The sequence below is a fragment of the Cryptomeria japonica genome, chromosome 11 (assembly GCF_030272615.1).
Source record: "Cryptomeria japonica chromosome 11, Sugi_1.0, whole genome shotgun sequence".
Taxonomy (NCBI): domain Eukaryota; kingdom Viridiplantae; phylum Streptophyta; class Pinopsida; order Cupressales; family Cupressaceae; genus Cryptomeria; species Cryptomeria japonica.
In genome coordinates, this window is record NC_081415.1 from 11,363,216 (window position 1) to 11,387,151 (window position 23,936).

Below are 23,936 nucleotides of genomic sequence, written 5' to 3' on the forward strand. Positions count from 1 at the left end.
TTGTGAGTTCTGCATTCTAAAGAGATAAAGAGAAAGGTATATATCGATGCCGAGTAGCCGCTAAATGTTTGTTGAAGACCTAAAAAAAAGACAAGAAAAATGAGAAGCATGATACATCTAAGTCCAAGCAGAGATCCAAGTCTCCTAGAAAGTCCAAATCTATTTGCTAGAACTACGGTAAGCTTGGACACTTCCATAAGGAGTTCAAAGAAAAAAGAAGAAAAAGAAGAGATTTAATTCTGGTTTTGAATTTGAGATGGAAGATGGTGACGTGTTTATTGCAACTTTGGCCACTTGTGTAGGTAATGATGCTTAGTTAATTGATTCAGGTGTATATTTCTATATGACCTCTAATAGAAATTGGTTTTTTGAATATGAACAATTTGATGTAGGTAAGGTGTACTTGGGTTATGAGTCTTGTTTAAATATTGTTGGCTCTGGGAAAGTTAGAATTAGGTTTCCTAATAGTAGAATAAAAATGATTAATGGTGTGTTGCATATCCTTGGACTAGCAATAAATTTGTTATTTGTGAGCAAACCAATAGATGCGGGTGTGTATGTAGTCTTTTCTGATGTAGAATGCAAGATTGTTAGAGGTGCTATGGTGATCACTAGAGGTGTTATATTTGACACATTGTATAAGCTTGATATTGACACTGTTGAGTGCAGTAACACTTGTGAAAAGTAATTCTATGATTTCTTTGTTATAAGAGTGTTTCACCTTCGACAAATGGTCTTTCTTTTGAATCAAAGTTACTTGAGAGAAGATTGTGTTATGGCACTAGAGACTTGACCATATTGGAGCAAATGGTCTAAAGACCTTGAAAAATAAAAACCTTGTTGAAGGGTTGTTTGATTGTAATCTTGATTTTGATTTCTAAGAGCATTACATTTATGGTAAACAAAACTACAATTTTACTTCAGTTCTTATAAATCTTGTGTTGTGTTGGATCTTATTAATTCTGATGGGTTTGGTCTTATAGTTGTTCCTGCCATTGGAAAATCTACATATTATTTTTCATTTATTGATGATTATAGTAGGACATGGATATATTTTCTAAAGAGTAAATCTGAAGTTTCTAGTCAATTTAAAAGAACATAAAGCATTGGTTGAGTTGCATACTGGAAAAGAAATAAAATGTTAGAGGATTGACAATGGTGGTGAATTTTTCTCTAATGGTTTTGATAGATTTTGTAAAGATTGTGACATTTTGAGACAAAAGACAACTCTCTATTTTCCACAAAAGAATGGAGTTGCAGAAAGAATGAACATGATATTGATGGAGAAGGCTAGAAATATGCTTAGTGGTGCTGGTCTAGAAGATTTTTTTTGGTTTGAAACTGTTGCCATTGCTTGCTACCTGATTAACATGTCTTCTACATCAACGCTTATTGATAATACGCCTATAGAGGCATGGTTGGGTAACAAGCCTTCATTGGGAAATCTTAGAGTTTCTGGTTGCAAGGCATATGCACATGTGCTAAAGGAGAAGTGAACAAAGTTGGTGAACAAGGCTGTGAAATGTATAATCATCAGATATGGTTATGGTGTGAAAGGTTAGAAGTTTTGGGATCTCGTTGCACAAAAAGTAGCATATGGTAGAAGTATTATTTTTAGAGAAACTAAGTTTTCTTTTGTTACATTGCAGCCAAAACAAATTGAACAGTATGATGTGATTCAACTTCTTTTTATGAATGAGAAAGTTGAATTGAGGCCCATAATAGACAAGAAGTGGAGGAGAGCTCATCTAGCTTTGAATCTTCAGAAGAGGAGGAAGAACCTTCATCTCAACTTGTTCCAAGGTCTACGGGGCATAAACAACCACATGAAACAAATTCACTTGATGATTAGGTATGTACTTTTGCTTCAAATACTAACATGGATAAACCTACATCTAGAGAAGAGGCATTAGGTATGAATAATGTAGAATCCTAAAAGATTGCTATGAATGAAAAAATGGCAGCTTTGAAAATGAATGATACATAGGATCTAGTACCATTGCATGAAGGACAAAAACTTTTTGGTTGCAAATGGGTGTTCTAAAAATAGATTTGTTCAGATGGAGGTAGTGAGAAGTACAAAGAGAGGTTGGTTGCAAAAGTTTATTCTCAAGTTGAGAGTGTTGATTAAGTTGAGATATTTTCTCCTGTTGTAACAATGATATCCATTGAATTTTTGCTCTCTATTGCTGGTGCTTATGATTTAAAGGCTGAACAAATATGTGAAAACAACTTTCCTTCAAGGTGATTTGGAGGAGGATATTTATATGACACTGACAGAGTACTATGTGGTGAAAGGTAAAAGTAAATTGGTTAGTAAATTGAATAAATCTTTGTATGGCCTCAAATAGAGTCCTAGGATGTGGTACCAAAAATTTGATACACATATATTGAGTTTGGGTTTGAGCATTCTAAATTAGATCATTGTGTTTATTATAAAACTTATGGTGATCGTTTCCTGTTTATTGCATTATATGTTGATGATATGTTATTTATTGGTAAAGAGAAATGGATGATTTCATAACTAAAACCTCAACTTGTAGCTAAATTTGAAATGAAAGATTTGAGTGTAGCCAACAACATTCTTGGGATGAAAATTAGAAGAGAAAGTGAACAAAATGCTTTGGTTTGGCTAGAGTAAGTATGTCAATTTAGTTTTACAAAGGTTTGATGCGCAGTATTCTACACTATTATGTGTTCCTTTTACAATTGGAACAGAGTTATTTGTTTCAGATTGTCCAATATCCCCATTGAAGATGGAAGACATGGGCAAATTGCCTTACTAGAGTGCAGTTGTAAGTTTGACGCATGTTAAGGTATGTACTAGACTAGACATTGCCCAAGCAATGAGAGTTCTTTCCATATATATGCCAAATTCCGCTAGAGTTTATTGAAATGCAGTTAAAAGAGTCTTTAGATATTTGTAGGATATCTCAGTGTATTCCTTGTGTTATTATGATAGTTTGATAGGAGACTTGCTCTTGATATTCATGGTTATGTGGATCCAAAGTGGGCAAGTGTAATGGCCCCTATTTATACATTATCAATTACCAAGAGCAACATCTACGTTACTACCTTCTATTGCTATTAATTGAGCGTAAGTAACTAATTCTTTGTAATATAACTTATTAAAAACCATGCCTAAACCCAAACCAATCTAACCCTGTTCCCAGAAGAGGGCTTGGCTGCCTAGGGTGCTTGCAACCACCTCCTTAATGTAACCCAGATTACCAGGACTCGGTCCATTACCCTTGGGGCTTGCAGCCCAGATTTAAGGAGTCCTTTCACCCTTGGGGCTTCCTATGGAAGTGGTTTTATTTTGCCCCTCCCTAGCAACACACAACTCCCTTGGGGAATAGGAAATACAAAACTAATTATGGTTTTAGGACACTTCAAGACATTCCATTTATGTTTTAGGAATTATCAATTGTTTATTTATCTTGTTATATATTTATTTATGAACCTCTGATTCGTATAATTGATTAACTCTTATTTGATGTATTAAATTAATTGGTAGTCATGTTCTTTGATGAATTTATTTATTTATTTTTGATGTATTTGTATCATTGTAAATTCGGTTAAGTATTGTCTACTTATAATCTTTAGAATGGATTACTTATTCTCGTGTATATATTCATATAATTGCTCTGTGTGTGTGTGTATTTAAAGTGTTCATATATTGAATAATATTAAATAACAAATACAAGAATGTCTTTATTGTTTAATTTACAGTTAGCAATGATTGGATATTAATGAACATACTTGGAAGTTCAATTAGGCTGTCACTATGTACATGACCTTATCCTGGGATCTTCTCCTTAATATTTTCCTCTATCCCGCCTTTCTTCCTTGCAGACCCTGTGCTTCATATTAGGGCATAGGCTGTGTCCGTTGGGAGAGATGTGGCTTATGTGGGGTCACGTCTCCCCTCAACTGGTATTTGACTTTTGCTTGACTGCCACCACTTTGTTATTGGTAATCGGTGGCAATAACTAATTAAATATTACTGTTAGGTAATACTAAATATTAAATATTATTGTTAGCTGAATATTAAGTATTAAACATTACTGTTGGATAAATATTAAATATTAAATATTATTGTTAGATAAATTCATTAATAATAGATAGAAAGGATGGAAATAAGTTAGTAAGAAATAAGATGATTGTGCAACAATATTTATATAACAATATTTATATGGGAATATGACAGTCCACCCTCCCTAAGTTTGCTTGTCCTCAAGCAATTTAAGGTTTGGGTGCTCAAAAATTCCTCCTCCTTCCCATGTGGCATCTTCTTCTGCTAGCCCTTTCCATTTGATCAAATACACCGGGATGACCTTATTCCTTAATCTCTTTTCCCTCATGTTGAGAACCCATTCTGGTTCTAGGATGAGTTTACCCTCAACATCTAGCAGGACACCCGGCTCAAAAAAGAAGGCAAGAATTATTAAGGAATACCATGACAATCCTTTAGCAGGACATCCAGAATATTACAAAACATATAAACAGGTGAGGGAAAAATATTCTTGGAAAGGACTTAAGAGGGATATATTGAAGCATGTCCAAGAATGTGTAATGACCCTTACTATAAAGGCCACTAATAAACCCCAAATCTGAACTAAGACAATTTGTCAAACACTTGGCATGCACTGAATTGTTTTGTTTGTGATGTAGTGTTTCAATATGATAGTTGTTTTGAGCATCAAGTACAATTGAGATAACAATACCAATATTGAAATGTAACACAATAAACAATAATGAAACTCTAAATATTCATGCAAGGACTTCAATGCTAATATATCATGAATTTCCCAAATTCTGATTGCATTGTTCAGTAGACTAATTTTCTAAAAATGTATGACTGTTACAAACTCTTACACATGAGCACTGAATTTATGACAAGAGAATGTATAAACTATCACACATGAACAATGACCTTGCAATGCACCTTCTCTACTATATCAATCCAACTACAAGATAGCAATGTCTGATTACAATGGACTGTTTTTTGAATACATATATGACTGTTACAACTGTGCACTTCTATCATAAAAATTGACAACAAAAACCATGCAATGGAACCTGGAAATCGCTCCTTGAACTCCGATTATGAAATGCTGATGAAAGGAGGACTGGACTGTCCCAAGAATGCCCTGCTGTCACTACCGTACTGTCCCTGCTGCAGGCCGTACCTGGGTCGTACTGTGCGGCTGCAGTACCAAATTTTGAGCTGGGATGAATTCAAAACTCTTATTCACCAAATACAAGCCCTCAAATCAACCCTCAATTGAAATCCAACATGAAATGGCTGAGTACCATCTCCAATAACGCAACCCTTCAGAAGATATTTCACTTCCTCAGTTATGCTAATCTAAGGGAGTTATCGTTCCCAAAGATCAATGATATTTGCAGACCTTCAAGCTCCACAAATGCTCAAGTAGATGCACTAGAGAAAATAGACTTCGATGCCAAATGAGAGACCCATGGGGTCTATTTATACACATAATAGAATCTTCTAGAAGCCTCTTAGTCTTTCTAGAAGTATCCATAACTTTCTAGAAGTATCCATAATAGAATCTTCTAGAAGCCTCTTAGTCTTTCTAGAAGTATCCATGACTTTCTAGAAGTATCCATAATAGAATCTTCTAGAAGCCTCATTGCACTTTTTAGATAAAAAGTTACTTCATAAAATAAAAAGTGCACCTCAATAACATTTTGGCCCCAAATAAAAAGTAATAATAAATATAATGTCTCCAAGAGCATAATGAGCCATCCAATCACCAAATAAACGCCAAAATGACTCTCTCATCACAACCATCTGCCTACGAGAGTTTGGAATAGGCAAATCCACGTAAAGTGTCATGTCATCCTAAAGAGGGGACATGACAGAATGCAAGGCATGCCAACAAAATAAGGTAGAGCAAACTCATCTGGCGGGTCTACTTCAACCTCTACCAATGCCAGATTAGAAATGGGAAAGTATCTCCATGGACTTCATAGTGGGCCTCCCAAAAATCCAAGGGAAAGATTGCATATACGTAGTAGTGGATCGACTAACCAAATATGCACATTTTATGGTCATATCTACAAAGTATAGAGCCCCTCAAATTGTCGAAGTCTTCTTCAAAGAAGTGTTTAGACTACATGGGTTGATGTTGTGACCTAATCACACATCACACCCCATTGCAAATGGGGATCCCCTACTTTTTAGGCTCTCTTTCTCTTTTGGTTTAGGTTTTTGGGTCTTTTCGCGACAGTTTCGTTAGTCCTTTGAGTTTGCAAATGTTTGGGGGTCAGTTTGATCAAGTCTGCAGCTTGTTTGAGCAAATTTAGCTAAGTCTAGAGCATGTTTTGTCTGTTTAGGGTTTTGATCTTCATACTTGAATTTGAGGCCTTTCCTTTAGGGTTTTGGAAAAACTGAGTGTTGCATTGAAATTAGGACCCTTTAAGGAGAATGAGTTCCTCTACTACTTTGTAATCTTCATGTTGTATGTTCCCTTCCATGATGTCATTTGCATGGGAGTCTTTGGCGTATTCTCCGATAATGGAGTGCTTCCAATCGGCTGTGATATCTGTTATGGTACATAGATAGGGTCTTTTGGACAATGCATCGACTACCATATTGTTTTTCCCCTTAACATATTCTATATCAAAATTATAAGCTTGCAGTTTGCTTACCCACTTCTACTGCCGATCGTTAAGATCCCTTTGTTTTAACAAGAACTGTAGGCTGTTATGATCTGTTTTGACCAAGAACTTCCCACAAACAAGGTGTTGCCTAAATTTTGCCAAGGCATGCATAATAGCTAACTTTTCCATGTCATATATGGAGTAGAACCTCTTGGTAGTAGTGAGTTTCCTGCTTTCAAGAGCAATTGGGTGCTTATTCTGCATGAGGATTGCACCAATACCCTCTCCAGATGCATCACATTGTAGTTCAAATGGTAAGAAGAAATTTTGAATGGTCAAAATAGGACATGTGCTCATTGCTACTTTGAGGCTGTCAAAGGCTTGTTGAGCTTGTTCATTCCATCCAAAAACTCCTTTTTTGGTTAAATCTGTGAGGGGGGCTGCAATCTTTGAGAATCCCTTCACAAACCTCTGGTAATAACTACATAGCCCCACAAATCGTCTTAGCTGAGTTAAGGTTTTGGGTCTAAGCCATTCCTTAATAGCCTTGATTTTTTCTTCGTCAACACTAACACCTTGCTCACTGATCTTGTGACCTAACTATAAATTTCTTTTAATCCAAAATCACATTTTGAAGCTTTGGCGTATAGTGATTCTTGCTCAAGGATTTCCAATACTTCATCAATATGCTTAAGATGATCCTCCCATGTTTTACTATATATCAAGGATATCATCAAAAAATATTAATAAAAATTTCGTGAGCTGCTTTTTGAAGGTATGGCTCATACAAGACTGAAATGTAGCAGGGGCATTTGTTAACTCGAAAGGGAGGACTAGAAATTCAAAATGTCCATAGTGGCATCTGAATGTTGTCTTAGGAATATCCTCCTCTCTTATTCTAATTTGGTGATACCCTGACCTTAGGTCGATTTTAGAAAAGTATTTGGCCCCATGGAGTTCATCTATAAGCTTGTCCACCCCAGAATAGGATATTGATTTTTAATAGTTTTTCTATTCAATGCCCTGTAATCTATACACATCCTCATTGTTTCATCCTTTTTGACGAGTGCAACTGATGATGCAAATGGGCCTGAACTTGGTTGAATGTGGCCCATCTCAAGTAATTCATTTATAGTCTTTTCTATCTCTTCATTAAACTTTTGGGGATGTCTATATGGAGTGGTGATTACCGGCCGTGCTCCTTTCTCCAATTCTATGATGTGCTCGAATCCTCTTTTGGGGGGTAATCCTGGAGGGATGTCATCAAAGACCCTTTTGTGCTTCTTGAGAATGGGTTTTATGTGCACGACTTTCCCTTGTGGAGTAGACTTGTCAAGGACCATGCATTGTGCTGCCCATTGCCCTTGACCTTTCCTAAACATTATAACATGATAATCTTGTCAGGTTGTTAACAAGAAACAATAATTTTATTTCTAATAGTAATATTGTGTTTCCAAACTTACTGAAAAATTCTTTCCATTCTTTTGCAAGAAACTACCTTTGGGATTCCGTTTGGTAAACCCTTCAATGTAACTTCTTTTCCCTCATGCTGAAAGTGGATTGTTAAGTTGGGAAGATCAATTATGTAACATCTTGTTGTGATCTTTTTCACACATCGCCCCATTGCAAATGGGGACCCTCTCTTTTCCTGCTTTCTAGGGTTTTGTTAGTGTACCGTTGCCTTCCGCTTCAGTTTTGTCAAGCCCTGCTCAATTTTGAACGGTTCGAGTCCTAGAGATTGAAAGTTAGTTTCTGCAAACCAAGTGATACCAGAGTTCGGATACCGTCAAAGTGCCTAGAAAGGCCAAGGGTCAAAGATCGCAATTGATTTGGACGAATTTGAACAACTTTCTATTCTTAGAAAGTTTGCCTTTTTTGCTTTTTCCTATTTTTTAGGAAGTTTCGTTTTTGGCATTTTTAGCCCAATCCCTGGTATGGCTATTTTAAAAAAGTTTTCTCTATTTTTTAGGGATACTTGCTTTTTGCTTTTTCGGAATGGGTACCTAGGGTTTGCAGTGATACCACTGACCTGTTTCGATCGTGATCCAAAATTTCCAAGTTTTGCCCTAAAAAGCTAGTTTCCTACCTTTTAGGGGTCATGATGCTTCAGGTGGTTTACGTGAGTGTGGATTTCAAATTTCAAGTCAATCTGGTTAAATTTGGTTAAATTGTGAAATTTTGAAATTTTCCAAAATTTTCTAAGTCTGGCTAATCAATGATGTTGAGTGTTATGGTAGGTGATAGAAAGTCCACTATGTTGAAGAAGCCATGAAGAGGGAGCACAAAACTCCACCCTATGTTGATGGCCAACACTCAAAACTCTGCCATGCATAATGAAGGGAAGAAAGTCCGCCCTTGGTGTCCTTCCAAAACTCCGCCATGCTTAAGGAAGGGGCATCAAAGTCCGCCCAAGATGCTAACACTCAAAAGTCCGCCATGAAGAGGGAGCACAAAACTCTGCCCTATGTTGATGGCCAACACTCAAAACTCCGCCATGCAAAGGAAGGGAAGAAAGTCCGCCCTTGGTGCCCTTCCAAAACTCCGCCATGCTTAAGGAAGGGGCATCAAAGTTTGCCCAAGATGCTAGCAATGGAAAAGTCTGCCTTGAAGAGGGAATATGAAAGTCCACCATGTGTTGAGGCCACTCAAAGTCCGTCCACCCTCCTTGGTGTCCTTCAAAGTCCGCCCAAGGAAGATCTTCAAAACTCCGCCCTAGGCCTTGTTGAGGCCACTCAAAGTCCGCCCTCCTTGGTGTCCTTCAAAGCCTGCCCAAGGAAGACCTTCAAAACTCCGCCCTATGCCTTGCTTGAGGTAGTCAAAAGTCCTCCCTCCTTGATGTCTCATGAAAGTCCGCCTTGAAGAGGAAGCTCAAAACTCCGCTCTATGGAGGGATGCCCAAACTCTGCCCTAGGTGAAGTGGAGAAAGTCTGCCTTGATACCTCCAAAACTCCGCCTTCGAGAGAGAGCTCTAAAGTCCGCCTTGGTTGAGGTCACCCAAAAGTCCGCCATGTTAAGAAGGTAGCCTCAAACTCCGCTGTCCAAACAAGTAACCAAGCCTTTAAAACTCCTCTATGCCTTGAGAAGGTAGTGAAAACTCTGCCCCCTTGGTGAAGGCTTCAAACTCCGCCCTATGATGGAGAGTGCCTAAAGTCCGCCATGTAGAGGGATGTTTAAAGTCCGCTCATGTGGTGTGTAAGCCTCTTAAGGCCTCCCAAAACTCTGCCATGTGTTGAGGTCATTCAAAAGTCCGCCCTCAAGGTGATGCCTTCAAACTCCGCCCTATGTAAGAGACATCAATGACGGCAACATGAAGATTGGAAGTCAGTAAATGGAGAGGTTAATATGATGCAATATGAAGGAGAATTGATGACAGAAATTTAGCTAAGTATGAAGTGATACTTGGTGCCAAGACAAAGTCCGCCCTTGGAGGTAGTCTAAAAGTCCGCCCAAGCATGAAGTTGAAGGCAAGCAAACATGAAGAGAGCCTCCAAAACTCTGCCCAAACATGAAGTTGAACACTTAAAACTCCGCCCTACTCTTGGAAATCAAACAAAGTCAACAAGAAGCCAAGTGATGTCATCAAATCTTCCTAAAATTCGAACTTCTAGTCAATTTAGAAAGTTGAAAAAAGAGATTTTCAATGATCAACGAGCTAGAAAATCAGAATGGAAATTAGAAAGAAGATATTTGCAGATCAAGATGATTTTCAAACTGAGTTCCAAATTAGAAACTTTTTGGAAGATACTAATTTATAAGCCTAGTTTGAATTTATGAACTAAAAACAATTTAGAAACTTGCACAAGTACAAGATTTTCGAACTAAAAGAGATGACAACACAACACAAAATTGGATGAGAAACTTTCCCAAAATTTAAGTTGAATTTAGAAACATGAGTTGGATTGTTTTTGCGTGTTTCTAATTATGAAATCAACTTCATTACAAATGCATCCTTTTTTAGCTTCATTCTTACACCAAGAAGTTCGAAATTCCTTAGCAAGCTAAGGAAAATATTAAGAAGTATTTGCAGATTGGAGTTCATTTGGAGAAAATATTGATATTGCTTGCAGTTGGGCAAGCTTCTTGGCAAAGAATTCACAGATTTTGGGAGTGGAGCCAGCTGGTAGGTATAAGGAAGAATTATTATTTTTTTCTGAGTTTTCTGAGAAACTTCTAGCCTTATTCCAAGTCATTCGAAGGTGAAGTTGAATTTACAATGCAGTTTTCTTGCATTTTCTGAGTTTTTCAGAGTCATTGAAAGTGATTTTAGTGGATCTATTCGAATTTTAGTGAAGGAAAATCATTTTATTGGCTAAGTAAAGAAAAGTTTTGAAGCTATAACACTTGGTGTTGGACTGCATTCACAATTATCCCTAGGATTGAAGAGTTTACATGTGAAAAAACCGTTTTTTGTGGCTAAGTATGAAAATAAAATAAAGTCTCCAAACACTTAGCCATTCGCAGCCTCTATTTTCTTCAATTCGCGAACCAATTGCTAACTTAAGTTTCATTTTTACTTGCAGATTTTAAGCACGATGAAATTTCAAGTGGACAAAGATGCTCCTCCCGAGTCAAGGATGACTTCGAAATGGAAGAACGTTAGCGACAGTAACCTCGAGCACATCAATCTGAGGGAGTTCAAGAAACGGATGTTTGGTTTGGACAACTTCTTGCCTACCACAACCGCACGAAAGATGATGAAGAGTGGCATCGTGCATGCTGCTGGTTTTCTCCCCACCATGCAATGCACCGAATTAGTAGCTGAATGTGCTAGGCATTACAACCCCGCCAGTAGGGATATTGTTGCACCCTATGGGAGAGTATTGGCGAACATCAGCGATGAGGCCATCAGGGAAGCCTTCAGAATTCCAGCAGAGTATCATAATGCCGTGTATGTGACCAAAGATGAAGCTGATCGCATGTATCAGGACCACTTGGAGGAGCATGACGCCATCGTCAATCATTCCTGGCTAGATAAGCCAAGGAAAGGTGCCTCCAAACTTCAGAGGAAGAGCTTGGTAAGAGCATACTTCAAGGAAGATATCGGAGATATGATCGTCCTGCTGAACAAGATAATGGGGAATCCTCAAGGTGCTCCATTCGAACCCTGGATGTATTATTTTATAAATGAAATAATGAACGGAGTGAAGATGATAGATGGGGCTCGAATGATAAGTGACAACTTGGATGGCCAGCTGAAGAACCTGGAAGCAAATAGGACCTTCTTCATGAGCTCATACCTGTTTTATTCCCTGGCAAGAACCTACAGATACAGAGGTCTCACCTGCAGAGGGGAAGTGGGAAACAAATAAAATCAATTTCCAGTCTATGATTGTTATCCCCAGCTTCTCATGGAAGAAAAGTTCCATTTTAAAAGGGTGAAACACATTTCTCATGCACATCACACGGACGTTGCAAGGAGGACTACATCAGAGACTCTCTCAAGAGTCTATGGACTTCATTAGTAGATTTGGATATTGGTATATCCAATACCCGAAGTTCACTTACATTAGAATTCAAGGGTTTGCCAGATCTCCCTGTAAGCTTCCAGCTTACCCTACCAACCGAGTTGTGTTACTCAAGGTTGTGAGGCAATTGGAGGGGTATATGGCAATCCAAAGAGATAAGCAGAAGAAGGCAGAAACCTCCTCTCTCATAATTGGGAATGGACTGGAAACGTGTTCGTCATCACAAGCCACTGCTACTACTGAGAAGGAGTTGGCTTGGTACCCCTTTTATCAGTTCCACAAAATAAAAAGGGTCGAAGGGATGACATTTGAGCACAGAGCTGATTTAGAATATTATTGGGCTAACGCAGCTGATAGTTTCGAGATCAGGAAGAGATTTTGATCAAGGATTCCCTTGAGCATGGTAAGAGCAACGAAGGTGTTTAGAGTTGCTGACCAAGTAGAAGATAGCCTTGAGCTTCAGCAACTAGGCTTTGAAAAGATGAAAAATGAACCACTAGCTTTGATAGATTGGCAGAGGTAGAGAAATCAAATTTGGCAGACCTCATGAGGTCGGTGGTTGAATATTCTAAATGGTGGACCTCTGAAAGGATGAAACCATTGAAGTCTAGAGGTGTGGCCCTGACCTACGACTTGATGGGAGTAGATGACTCTTTATCCTCCAACCCTTGTATCTCTACAGGCAATGCTCAGAATCCAGAGAGTGTTGGGTCCCGGAAGAGGAAGGAGTTAGTTGGAAGCTTTGGAAAGGCCATAGGAAAGAAGGTTGTAGGGGAGAGACGTGAGTCTAGCGAAGGTCATTCCATCTTGAGTGCCACATTTGCCGTGCCTAATCAGAATGCAGTTTAGGAGCAGGACATATGTATGGTTAATAGTGAAGTGAGAGTGCCTTCTCCTTCGATTGAGGAAATAATGAAAGCAGTTGTCCAAAGTTCGGACAGAGAGCAAATTTTAAATGCAGCTGTAGAAGTTGAAACGCCTGCATCTCTAGTAGTCTTCTTGGATGGTATAGCTACTAGACTAGGAGGGACAGATGATGGGTTAGATCAGAATACTGTAGAGCAGTCGACCATTCCTGATTGGCTGAGGGAAAGGATAAGAGTTGTCCAAAGTTCGGACAGAGAGCAAATTTTAAATGCAGCTGTAGAAGTTAAAACGCCTGCATCTCTAGTAGTCTTCTTGGATGGTATAGCTACTAGAATAGGAGGGACAGATGATGGGTTAGATCAGAATACTGTAGAGCAGTCGACCATTCCTGATTGGCTAAGGTCCCTAAGGAAGCCCATTCTGAAGAGATCACAACAACATTTCTGGAGGAGGTGAATGAGCTAGCCATAATCAAGCCACCCAAGCCCGCCAGAAAGTTCTCTTTGATTCAGAGAGATAATGCAGGATTCAGGACAGTTCAAATAGCCATGCCAAAGGAAGGGAAAACTCGGGATGATGTTGCCCCAGAAGATTATAAGATCACCAATATAGAGTTGGGTAAGCCTCCACAAGACCAAGAAGTCCAGTACTTTGATGACTCTTGTAACGCCCTCAAGGCGAGTTTAGCCCAGGAGAGAGAGAAGAGAAAGAAGGTTGAGGAAGAAAACCAGCAATGGAGGAACTATGCTCTCCATCTTACCAGGCCACTCAACCATGAGATATCGGTCACTCCTCCGCAGCCTCTTCAGCAAGAGTCAATGAAGGATTACGAGGATATGAAGGGCACATTCACACAGGCCAAGGAGTGGATTTCAGATGCTTCAACACGTGCTGATATACTTGTAGAAAACTTAGTATTAGCACACGAGTTTGCCTCTTCGTTGGTCAACCGTATTCAGGACCTAGCTGCAAATTTTGAAGATGTGGAGGAAATTCAAGATGAAATACTTCCACATCTGAAGGTTATCCGAGGCTTGTCGAAGAGAAGTTTGGTGGATGTAGGTGTCATACAAGCTGGGGATAGGTATGACTTTAACACTTGGTATTATGCTTTGGTCACCCAGATTGAAGTTTTGAAGAAATCTGAGACTAAGTGCTTTGAAACAGAGGAGAGTGTAAGGGAGATTTTGAGTAAGGTGTTTCATGTAGCGTCTGAGATTTGGAAGAAAGAGAGTATAAGGGAGAAGCATTTGCAGGTAGAGAACCTGAGAGCCAGGATGCAGTGAAGCTTCTTCAAAGACTCGGGGATGATTGACAAGGGCGATCTTTCAAGGATTGCAAATTTTCTCTTCATCGATGAGAACTTTCTTGCCCAAGCAGTTGAGTGGGAAGGCATCCTCGCCGCATGTACCGATGATGTGGACATCATCGACTTCTAGATTAGCAGCTTGCCAAGTGTCACTATGGAGGAGGTCAGGCTTATCGTGTCCAGGTACATTGAATCTGCGAAAGAGGAAACTGGACGCTCACCTCAGTGAGAATAGTAGCTGTGCCACATGTCACTTTCTTATTCTTTCAAACTAGTAGAGTTTTGGGAAACCCTAATTAGGGTTTGTAGCTTTCAATCTGGGCCCTTGATCATTATTTGATCTCGGCCATTCATTTATTTTTGAAAAACTATAAAAGTTTACCTCCTCTCATTTGGAGAGGGTGAGGTTTTTGACATATTGTTGTGTGAAGGTCATTTTCGAATTATATATTGCATGTGCGCTTTCTCTTAAGGCTTTGTAATCCCTTTTGTTTGAATGATTAGCATGGTTTCAATTTCCTCAACACTTAGTTAAAATTAATCTAGATTTGCTTTTATGTTGTTAAATTGAATGAAGGATTTGATAAGTGTTAATTGATGGTGTATCTCCGCTCATACTTTTGGTGAATGGATGATTTCCATTTCACTGTGCAAAGTTAGTCTGAGCCCATCCTCTGTGCATCCCAACATCTCGATCATAAGCACAACCCATTGAAGATTGCATTGGCTTTGTGTAGTTGTCCTTAGTGTGGCGAAGCAAAGTTTGGTTTCCTGAGAGCACCCAGTTGATATTGTCTCCAGAATTTGTAGGATTAGATCAGCTTTCCTAAACCCTATCTCTTTTCCCCTTTTTTTGAAAGTCTAAATCCTAGAAAATCTAAAAAAGAAAGAGCCTAAAATTGCTAAATCCGTCTAAGTCCAGCAGTTCAAAAGACACTTGTTAACGTAAGTCCCCCTTGAGATTTTCAGCATACATTACCCAAGAAACTATTTCCCTAAAGTCGCTTGTTCGCACATATAGACCTTGGAATTAGTGGTGATTTTTCAGGAGAGGATAGAATACTTTCGGGTATCCTATTCTAGTGTTTGGTAGATGATAAAACAGACACCAACACATCCCAAAGAGTATATCCAAGGCAAGGCTAGGATTACATCAACATCTAAGGGTACGACATAGAAATCTTCCTTGATGGGATGTTTGCCTAAGAACATCTCTAATTGTGGAACTATTTTGTTGCATTCGACCATGTCTCCTGTAGCCATTGTTGTTGTAAACCCTTTAAAGTTTTCAGTTTTTAACTTCCTTCTCGCCAATAACCCTTCATTTATGAAATTGTGGGATGCCTCACTATCCACAAGGACGATAACTCTTTGCCCTCTGACTGTACTTTTGATGCGGAATAGCTGATGTTTGGAAGTGTGAGTGATGGTGGCTAAGGTTACATGTTCATCTTCTTTAGTCCTGTTGTGTGTTTTGCACACATCCCTGTCTTTTTGATTGGGACCCCCATTTTGCTTACCCGAGTATGAGAGAGGGCCTTAAAGGAAATCTGAACCTTTCATATTGCCTTCAAATCCCGTCACAGTGTCGTGGCTTCCATCCCATTAGATATTTGCAGAGTTTGGCGTTTTGAAGACAAGGGCGAAGTTGAATTTCCCTTGCAAATGCCAAAGAAATACCGAGAAATCCCCCCTTGTAGAATGTCTACAATCACGCACAAAAGCATTAGGGTGTCAAAATGCGAAAGAGAAGTTCAGCGGTTTTAACCAGATTGTGAGTTTTTGCGATGAAAGGCATTCTCACATTTCTTCTTCAAGAGCCCAAATTTTTCTTAAGTGAAAATCAAATCGAAAAAGAAGTTCGGCATTTTTATCTGTTTTGCGAGAAATAGAAAGCTCGCATTCTTTTCCAGAGAGCCGAATTTACAAAAAGCAAAAAGAGCCAAGTGAAAATCTCGCATTTTCACCAATAAACCCGAAGTTCACTTAGCAATAGGCGAATTCTTAAGGCAAAACTTGGTGATTACGTGCGATTTGTGAGAAATTCATAAAGTTCACATTTTCTTAGCAAAGGGGGTGAATAGAATCTAAGGGGCACATTTCATAAAGTAAAGCCAAGGTTCGCTTTTCACCAAAAGGCCTGAGTTTGCAACTCAACCAAGGAGGGACATAATGAAATTCGCTCATTCTCATTTAAAGGACCGAATTTCCAATTTGCAAAGGGCGTAGCAAAGACAACTCGACGATTTTGTGGAGTTTGCAGGATTAAAAGGAAAGTCGCTCAAAGACATGATCGCCCAATCTCTTCAAATAGGCCGAATCCCCTTGGTAGGACAAAGGTCGCACATTTTGAGCAAAGGCCCGAGTTTCACTAAAGTGCAAGGGCGAAATGGAAAAAAAAAACTCAGCCTTTTCTCACATTTTGCAAGAAACAAGGAAAATCGCACATGTCCAATAAAATGGCTGAGTTTCATTAAGTGAGAAGGCATTCAAACAGAAAATCAGCCTTTGCTTATGTTTGGCAAGAAAGAGTCGAAGTCGTACGTTTTGGGCTAAGAGGTCGAGTTTGCAACTAGGCGAATTAGGGCGTGAATCAAAATCAGCGACTTCATAGGTTCTGAGAGGAAAGAATTAAAGACCAAGTTCCTCATAACCAAAGGCTTGAGATAGATGATGATTCACGATTTTATAAATTTTGCTAGAAAATTAAAAGTTCGCATTTTACCCAAAAAAGCCAAGTTTTGCCAAGGAGTCAACCAAGTGAGAGCTCACATATTTTAATCTTAAAACCCTAATTTTGCAAAGCGGGATTTATATTGTTTTAAAGGCAAACATCTTTCACCTTCGCCAAAACAAAATTTGACATTGCCTTGACAAAAATTTAATATTTGTTAAATTTATTTAATTTTGCGAGGTGATTAATTCAAGTCGAAATTGATTGTTTGTAGATCGACGATGTCAAGAAAGGCTAAGGTGACAACTTGAGGCGGAGATTGAGGACTCAATCGTGAGCACTGCCAATAAAGAACGCATTGCAGAGCTAGAAAAAAATCACGGGGAAACGTGCCATCAACAGATGGCAAGTTGAAGTCCTAGCAAGATCGAAAACAAAAGAACACAGAGTGCTATAAAATGTGCAAACTCAGAAATACACAGCTGGAATTGATTCCAGAAAATCAGTTGTAAAACTGAACTACTTTATAGTAAAAGGACTACCTGTGGGCCCCGTTCAAGACTTTTTATAACAAAGGGACACAAGACAGTTATTTCCAACTACCAAATTGACCGAATTGATGCCAAACAGTTGCAATTCGTTGAGAATATGGTTGGGAGGACAAATGAAAGTTAATGGGCATGGGCTAAAGCTGCCAAGCTTGTGGAAGGCACATTAGGGTCCTTGGATGCAGTCAATCTTGGCCCTTGATTCGAATTGTAAAATCTATAAAAGGAAGAGGCCTTTCTCTTGTAAAGAGTTAGATGTGAGAATTTTTAGACAACTAGATTTTAGTAGTTAGTTTCTTAGGAGTTAGAAATTAGATAAGTTTAAGTAATTTTCAGATTAAGAATAGAGTAGAATTGCTGTTGGTAATTGTTGTAATGGCAGTTAAAATCAATATATAAACATTGAATTTGGTGTTTGTTATTTTGGTTTTATTCTGTTTGCATGGTTTCCTTTCAGCTGGTTAGAATTATTCAATGATTTTGATGGTGAAATGTGGGGGATATTTGATTCCTTTTTAGGTTCATACCATTGAGGACTCGCTGATTGTAGGTCACTGTGTACGGTTAGTCTGAACTCAAAACTGTGCCTAGTTCAACTGTGGGTATTTGCCTCAGGTTGCGCTAGAATTGGGTGCTTGGATGAATCCCCATGGTTTGAAAATCCATTTATCCTTTCGAGCTTGCACCATTCTTGTCGAGTTGTGAGGGTGTCTTTGGTGAAACAAGAATTGGTTTATCGAAATCTGTCTACCCGCTGCATTAACTGTTATTGTCATTGTCCTTAGGTCTCCTAAACCCTTCTCTTTTGCTTTTATTTCCTAGCTTGAGAATTAGCATCGTTAGATGTAGACCAACTTGTTGTGAACATAAGCTCCTTGTGTTACCAACAAAACACACCAAACCGTTGAGCTATCCCGCAATCATGACCTGACATTTGGAACCTTGAGGTTGTCCCCTTTGATCACTTAAAACAGCATTAGGGATTCCTTATACAAGAGAGGATAGGATACTCAACAAATTCTATTTTGCGTTGACTTGAGAGAGTTGGTAATTCGACTTTAGCCACATCAACAAGTCCTAACTCATTTGTTAGCATTTTCCTCAATTTCTTCCTCAGAGGTTACTTCTATCATTTGGGCTCGACCCGTCTTGCCACATTTGTGTCCTGGTTCCCATTTTTCCTTACAGTTGTAGCATAGTTTTTCCTTCTTATGGCAAGAGTGTCCACGCTCCCAAGGTTCCTTACATGTGTAACATATGTTCTTTTTCTCGAGTTCATCACATTCTTCCTTAGAAGGGATGGTTTTGTGAGCTTCATTCTTTTTGTGGAAAGGTTTGCCATGGTTATTAAAGGGTTTGTTGCTTGCTGTTGTAACCTCTAGTCTTGATGCTTTTTCAGTGGCATCTTCTAAAGATAGTGGATTAAGAGCACTCACTAACCCTTTGAGTGAATCCTTTTAACCTTCTACAAATAGATAGGTAAGCCTGTCCTCTTCTACTCCTGAGACCTGGATTGAGATTTTCTGAAATTCTGTTATGTAACTCTCTATTGACCCTTGCTGTTTTAATTGAGTCAATCTTTTAAAGTCTTCTTGGGGGTGTTTCCTTTCAAACCTCTTGATAAGTTTTTGTGAGAATTCTTCATAGAAGGTTATATTTTGATGTCCTTGGGTGAGGAGTCCATGGTGCCACCAATCATGGGCTAGACCTTCCAACTGTAGGGTAGAAAATTGGAGTGCATCCTCCTCTGTTATTGGGTTGAGTGTGAAATAGGTTTTTAGTTTTTGCAACCAGGCATGGGCTGTGATTTTATCTGTCCCATCAAAGTTAGGGAGTGTTACCTTATTTACTTTGTCTCAATTCCTTATTTGGTTGCCTTTCCCCTTTCCTAGGTAACTCATGTCTCTTGGCTTCACAAAACTCTCTAAATGTTATAAGTTCCCTAACCTCAGTGTCCAAGTCTCTATAAGCTCTAGCAATTTCCTTAGTGCTATTTGAGAGAAGGTCAATTTCATCTTCCTCCCTTGGGGTATCTTCCCTGGGTAGGAATGGGGGTTTGGGTACTCTAGATGTAGATGATGCATTATTATTTCTTGAATGATTTGAACTGATGTCTCTCTCATTTGAGGGATTGTTTTTGTAAGTTGAATTCCCCATGTTTTGTAGGGCCTAGAGTAGTGCTTGGTTTGTTCTTTCAATTTTTTCATTCTGGTTTATGATTGTTTGATTTGTTTGCTCCATGAAGACTCTCATTTCATTGATCATTTGTTCATTGATGGTGGATGTAGCCCTCCTAGTAAGTTGCATCAATTATTTCGTTCCTTAGGCTGGCAGGAACGGTGCTCTGATACCAATTGTAATGTCCCTTATTTATACACTGTCAATTACCAAGAGCAACATCTATAATACTACCTTCTATTGCTATTAATTGAGCATAACCAACTAATTCTTTGTAATATAACTTATTAAAAACCATGCCTAAACCCAAACCAATCTGACCCCATTCCCAAAAGAGGGCTTGGCTGCCTAGGGTGCTTGACAACACCTCCTTAATGTAACCCAGATTACTGGGACTCAATCCATTCACCCTTGGGGCCTGCAGCCCAAATTTCAGGAGGAGTCCTTTCACCCTTGGGGCTTCCTATTGCAGTGGTTTTATTCTGCACCTACCTAGCAGCACCCATCTCCCTCGGGGAATAGGAAATACAGTACTGATTATGGTTTTAGGACAGTTTAAGACATTCTGTTTATGTTGCAGGAGTTATCAATTGTTTATTTATCTTGTTATCTATTTATTTATGAACCTCTGATTCGTATAACTGATTGTTATTTGATGTATTAAATTAATTGGTAGTCATGTTCTTTGATGAATATATTTATTTATTTTTGATGTATTTGTATCACTGTAAATCTGGTTAAGTACTGTCTACTTATAATCTTCAGAATGGATTACTAATTTATTCTTGTGTATATATTCATATAATCTCTCTCTCTCTCTCTCTCTCTATATATATATATATATATATATATATATATATATATAGTGTTCATATATTGAATAATATTAAATAACAAATACAGGATTGTCTTTACTGTTTAACTTACAGTCAGCAATGATTGGATATTAATGAACATACCTGGATGTTCGATCAGGTTGTCATTATGGATGTGACCTCCTCCTGCATCTTCCTCTGTCGTGCCTTTCTTCCTGCAGATCCCGTGCTTTATATTGGGGCAGAGACTGTGTCCGTTGGGAGAGGCGTGGCTTATGTGGGGTCACGTCTCCCCCCAAATGGTATTGGTAATCGGTGGCAATAACTAATTAAATATTACTGTTAGCCGTTAGGTAATATCAAATATTAAGTATTATTGTTAGATGAATATTAAGTATTATATATTACTGTTGGATAAATATTAAATATTAAATATTATTGTTAGATAAATTCATTAATAATACATATAAAGGATGGAAATGAGTTAGTAAGAAATAAGATGAATGTGTAAAAATATTTATATGGGGATATGACAGCAAGTGATGTTGATAGCAAACAATTCACCAGCGCTTGTGTGTTTACTTTATGTGGTGGTGCAATCAGTTTTGCTAAGTATATGGCGGCTACTCATGCTTGTAGGGAAGCCATTTGGCTTAAGAAACTATTTTCAGGTATATTAGAATAAAATAGCCACCCACACAGTCAATAATAATTGCTACATGTAGATTTTTATTGTAAAATATTAAAATGGATTTGTAATTTTTGATCATATGACACTATGATGTGTATTGAACTTTCTTTATTATCTACGAGTGAATAAAAATCTACTTATTGTTAATGCATTATAGTTTCAGTAAGATAAATGATTGAATGAGAGATAAATGAAGTCTCTCATTCAATCATTTATCCTATCGATAAACTATGATGAAAAACTTCAAGCTATTGTTCCTTCATTTGATGATCATTCTTCATTTGTATATGTTCAATCTACTTAGTTCGATCAATGCTTAAACTATCGATAATCATATCATAGCATAGAATACCGATTAAATTCAGTTTACATTATAACTGTGATCACCGATTATTATTGGGCTAACCAATGTATTCCGATTTATATCGGTTTATATATTAAACAGTGAACAATAATGGTTATCGGGATTCGATTGTTATTGGGTGGCAAATTAAGCATACACCAATTAGTATCGGATGATTAGTTAAGTGTACACTGATTGATATAGGGTAGCAAGTTAAGTATAAACCGATTGGTATCGGGTAGCAAGTTAAGTATACACCGATTGGTATTGGGCTGTTAATTAAGTAAACACCGATTGGTAATTGTAACGATCAGTCAAAGGGTGCAATCAAGTAATGTCTTGATCAGACATGACCGGTCAAGGCATTGCTTGATCCTCCCTGCTTGCATATACATATCAATCGGCATTTGTGAGAAGGACATCGAAATCAATAAATGCTCCTCTCACCTGCAATATAAAAGAAGATAATCAGATTTATCATATTACATAGATAAAAGTAAAGATAACCTAGAATATAACTTGCATTTTGAATTGAGAATTGAATAACATTTACACTTATCAGTTGTCTTAATCAGTTTTATGCATACTATCTAAGATTATTATGTAAAAAACGTGTTTTTTTCACTGTTTGGAAATTTTGCTGAGTTTTGGTTTTTGCCGAGTTGCCTAGTTCTAGTCCAATTTGGGTCTGGTGAGTTTTGCTGGGTCGTGATTTCTCAATCTATGTTCTTGCTTTTTGCAGGTATGGCTGCCCAAGTATTGATGACATTAAAGCATTCCATTCTTTGTATGCAGAACGTTTAGAGGAAGCTGGGCAGGGTGGGGGTTTACCGCATAACTTGGCTGTCGAGGTAAAGTAGTAGTGGTTGACTGTTTGGTTTTTGATTTTTCAACGGCAATGTATCAGATGCTCAAATTTTTCAATTAAATGTAATTAAGAACCGAATAGTTTCTGTTTACTATTAGTCAGCAGAGCAAACTTCTTAGTAGATATCTGTTTAAAGATGCCATTATCTGTAGAAAGACATTACATTTACTCTGTTAGGATTGGACTTCAATATTCTTTCCAGTAAATATGGATCAAGATATTTGAATTTTGGGTGATTGATCTGCAGACTATGGAAGGGTAGTATCTTTAGAGTGCTTTTTCAGTTAATCTGGCAAAATTTTGAGGTAGGGATTCATGGATGCATATTAGCTTAAGTACGGTGGAAAACCTCGGTCTGTACCGTCCTATAGATGATTTCATATGATTGCCAAATCCTAAATTTTGCCTGGCAACATTAATCTGATTACTAAGGTTTATCTTCTCATAAATTTCTAGTAATGTCTGAAACTTGTATGCATGATATAATATAACACAATATATTTTCTAACAAGACGGGAGTGCTGACTGTGAGTTCACCACGTACCGTGCCTTCAGAGACGGCTCTCTTTTGAGCCTCTCTCTGCATGTACTGTGTGACCGACACATCCCACAATTCGACCTAGTCTACCGTCAATTGATCCTCTCGGGTCTCTTCCGTGGTACTTTCTTCGTGTGTGTCGCTGTCCACGACAATTAATTGCTGGTTGAATGGCCGGCCCATCAATTCCTTCCGCATGCCGCCATAATTATCGCCAGTTTCGTTCAGGCAATGGCGCCAAAATGTTTAGCCCTTAATGTGATGTTGGTAAACTCATGGATAAACAAGGATTTTCCACACGTACCAACTAGACATGTACAAAACATTTATATATCAAAGCATAAGTAACAATAACAAACAGCTATACCAGACGAATGCTATCTTTATTCAATTCTCAAGAATATGCTAGTACAATACCATCCTTGCCGAGGTTCCATCCAAATCATATATAGACTCGACGGTTGGCCTAGTTGCCAACCGTCACCAACTACCAACTACTCGACGGGAACCTCTCGGCGACTGAACACAACATATTCATAATCATAAACATAATCATAAACATAAACACCCATCCCTACTGACATGTGTTATTGACCCCTAACAGACCTCTGATTAGCATGCAACGATTCATCATCTGGAATGAGATTTAGAGGAGTTTATTGTTTAACCTCTTCATCATCATAACATCCCTTTTGAGGAATTGTGGGTTGATGCAAAATGAAATTTGATGAACATCCATTGGACACCTTGGAGGTTTATAGGATAAAGAATGATAGAGCTTTTGTAAAAGTTTTGTTTTTGCTGTAATAAATTTCTCAGTCTAACTTGTCCCAATAAAGCATCATATGCATCTGATCTCCTACTTGACTTTGGTTTTATAGCATGCATGAAGATGGTTCTTGGCTCATGTTATTAATTTTCCTTCTAAACTCCAAAGTGATTGGACCTTACCTTGGATTGTACTATCAAATGTATTTTGTGCAGATAAATGTTCTAATGAAAACATTGCT

The 23,936-nt window shown here is 38.2% G+C and overlaps 1 protein-coding gene across 3 annotated transcripts in view; it reads left to right on the plus strand.

Moving 5' to 3' along the window:
* LOC131049503 (uncharacterized) overlaps positions 1 to 23,936 on the plus strand; it is a 73,131-nt gene that overhangs the window by 40,537 nt on the left and 8,658 nt on the right. For all 3 annotated transcript variants that reach the window (XM_057983569.2, XM_057983570.2, XM_057983571.2), the window contains exon 4: positions 22,263 to 22,371. In XM_057983569.2, the coding sequence (XP_057839552.1) occupies positions 22,263 to 22,371 (109 nt within the window). The remainder of the gene's footprint in view (positions 1 to 22,262; positions 22,372 to 23,936) is intronic.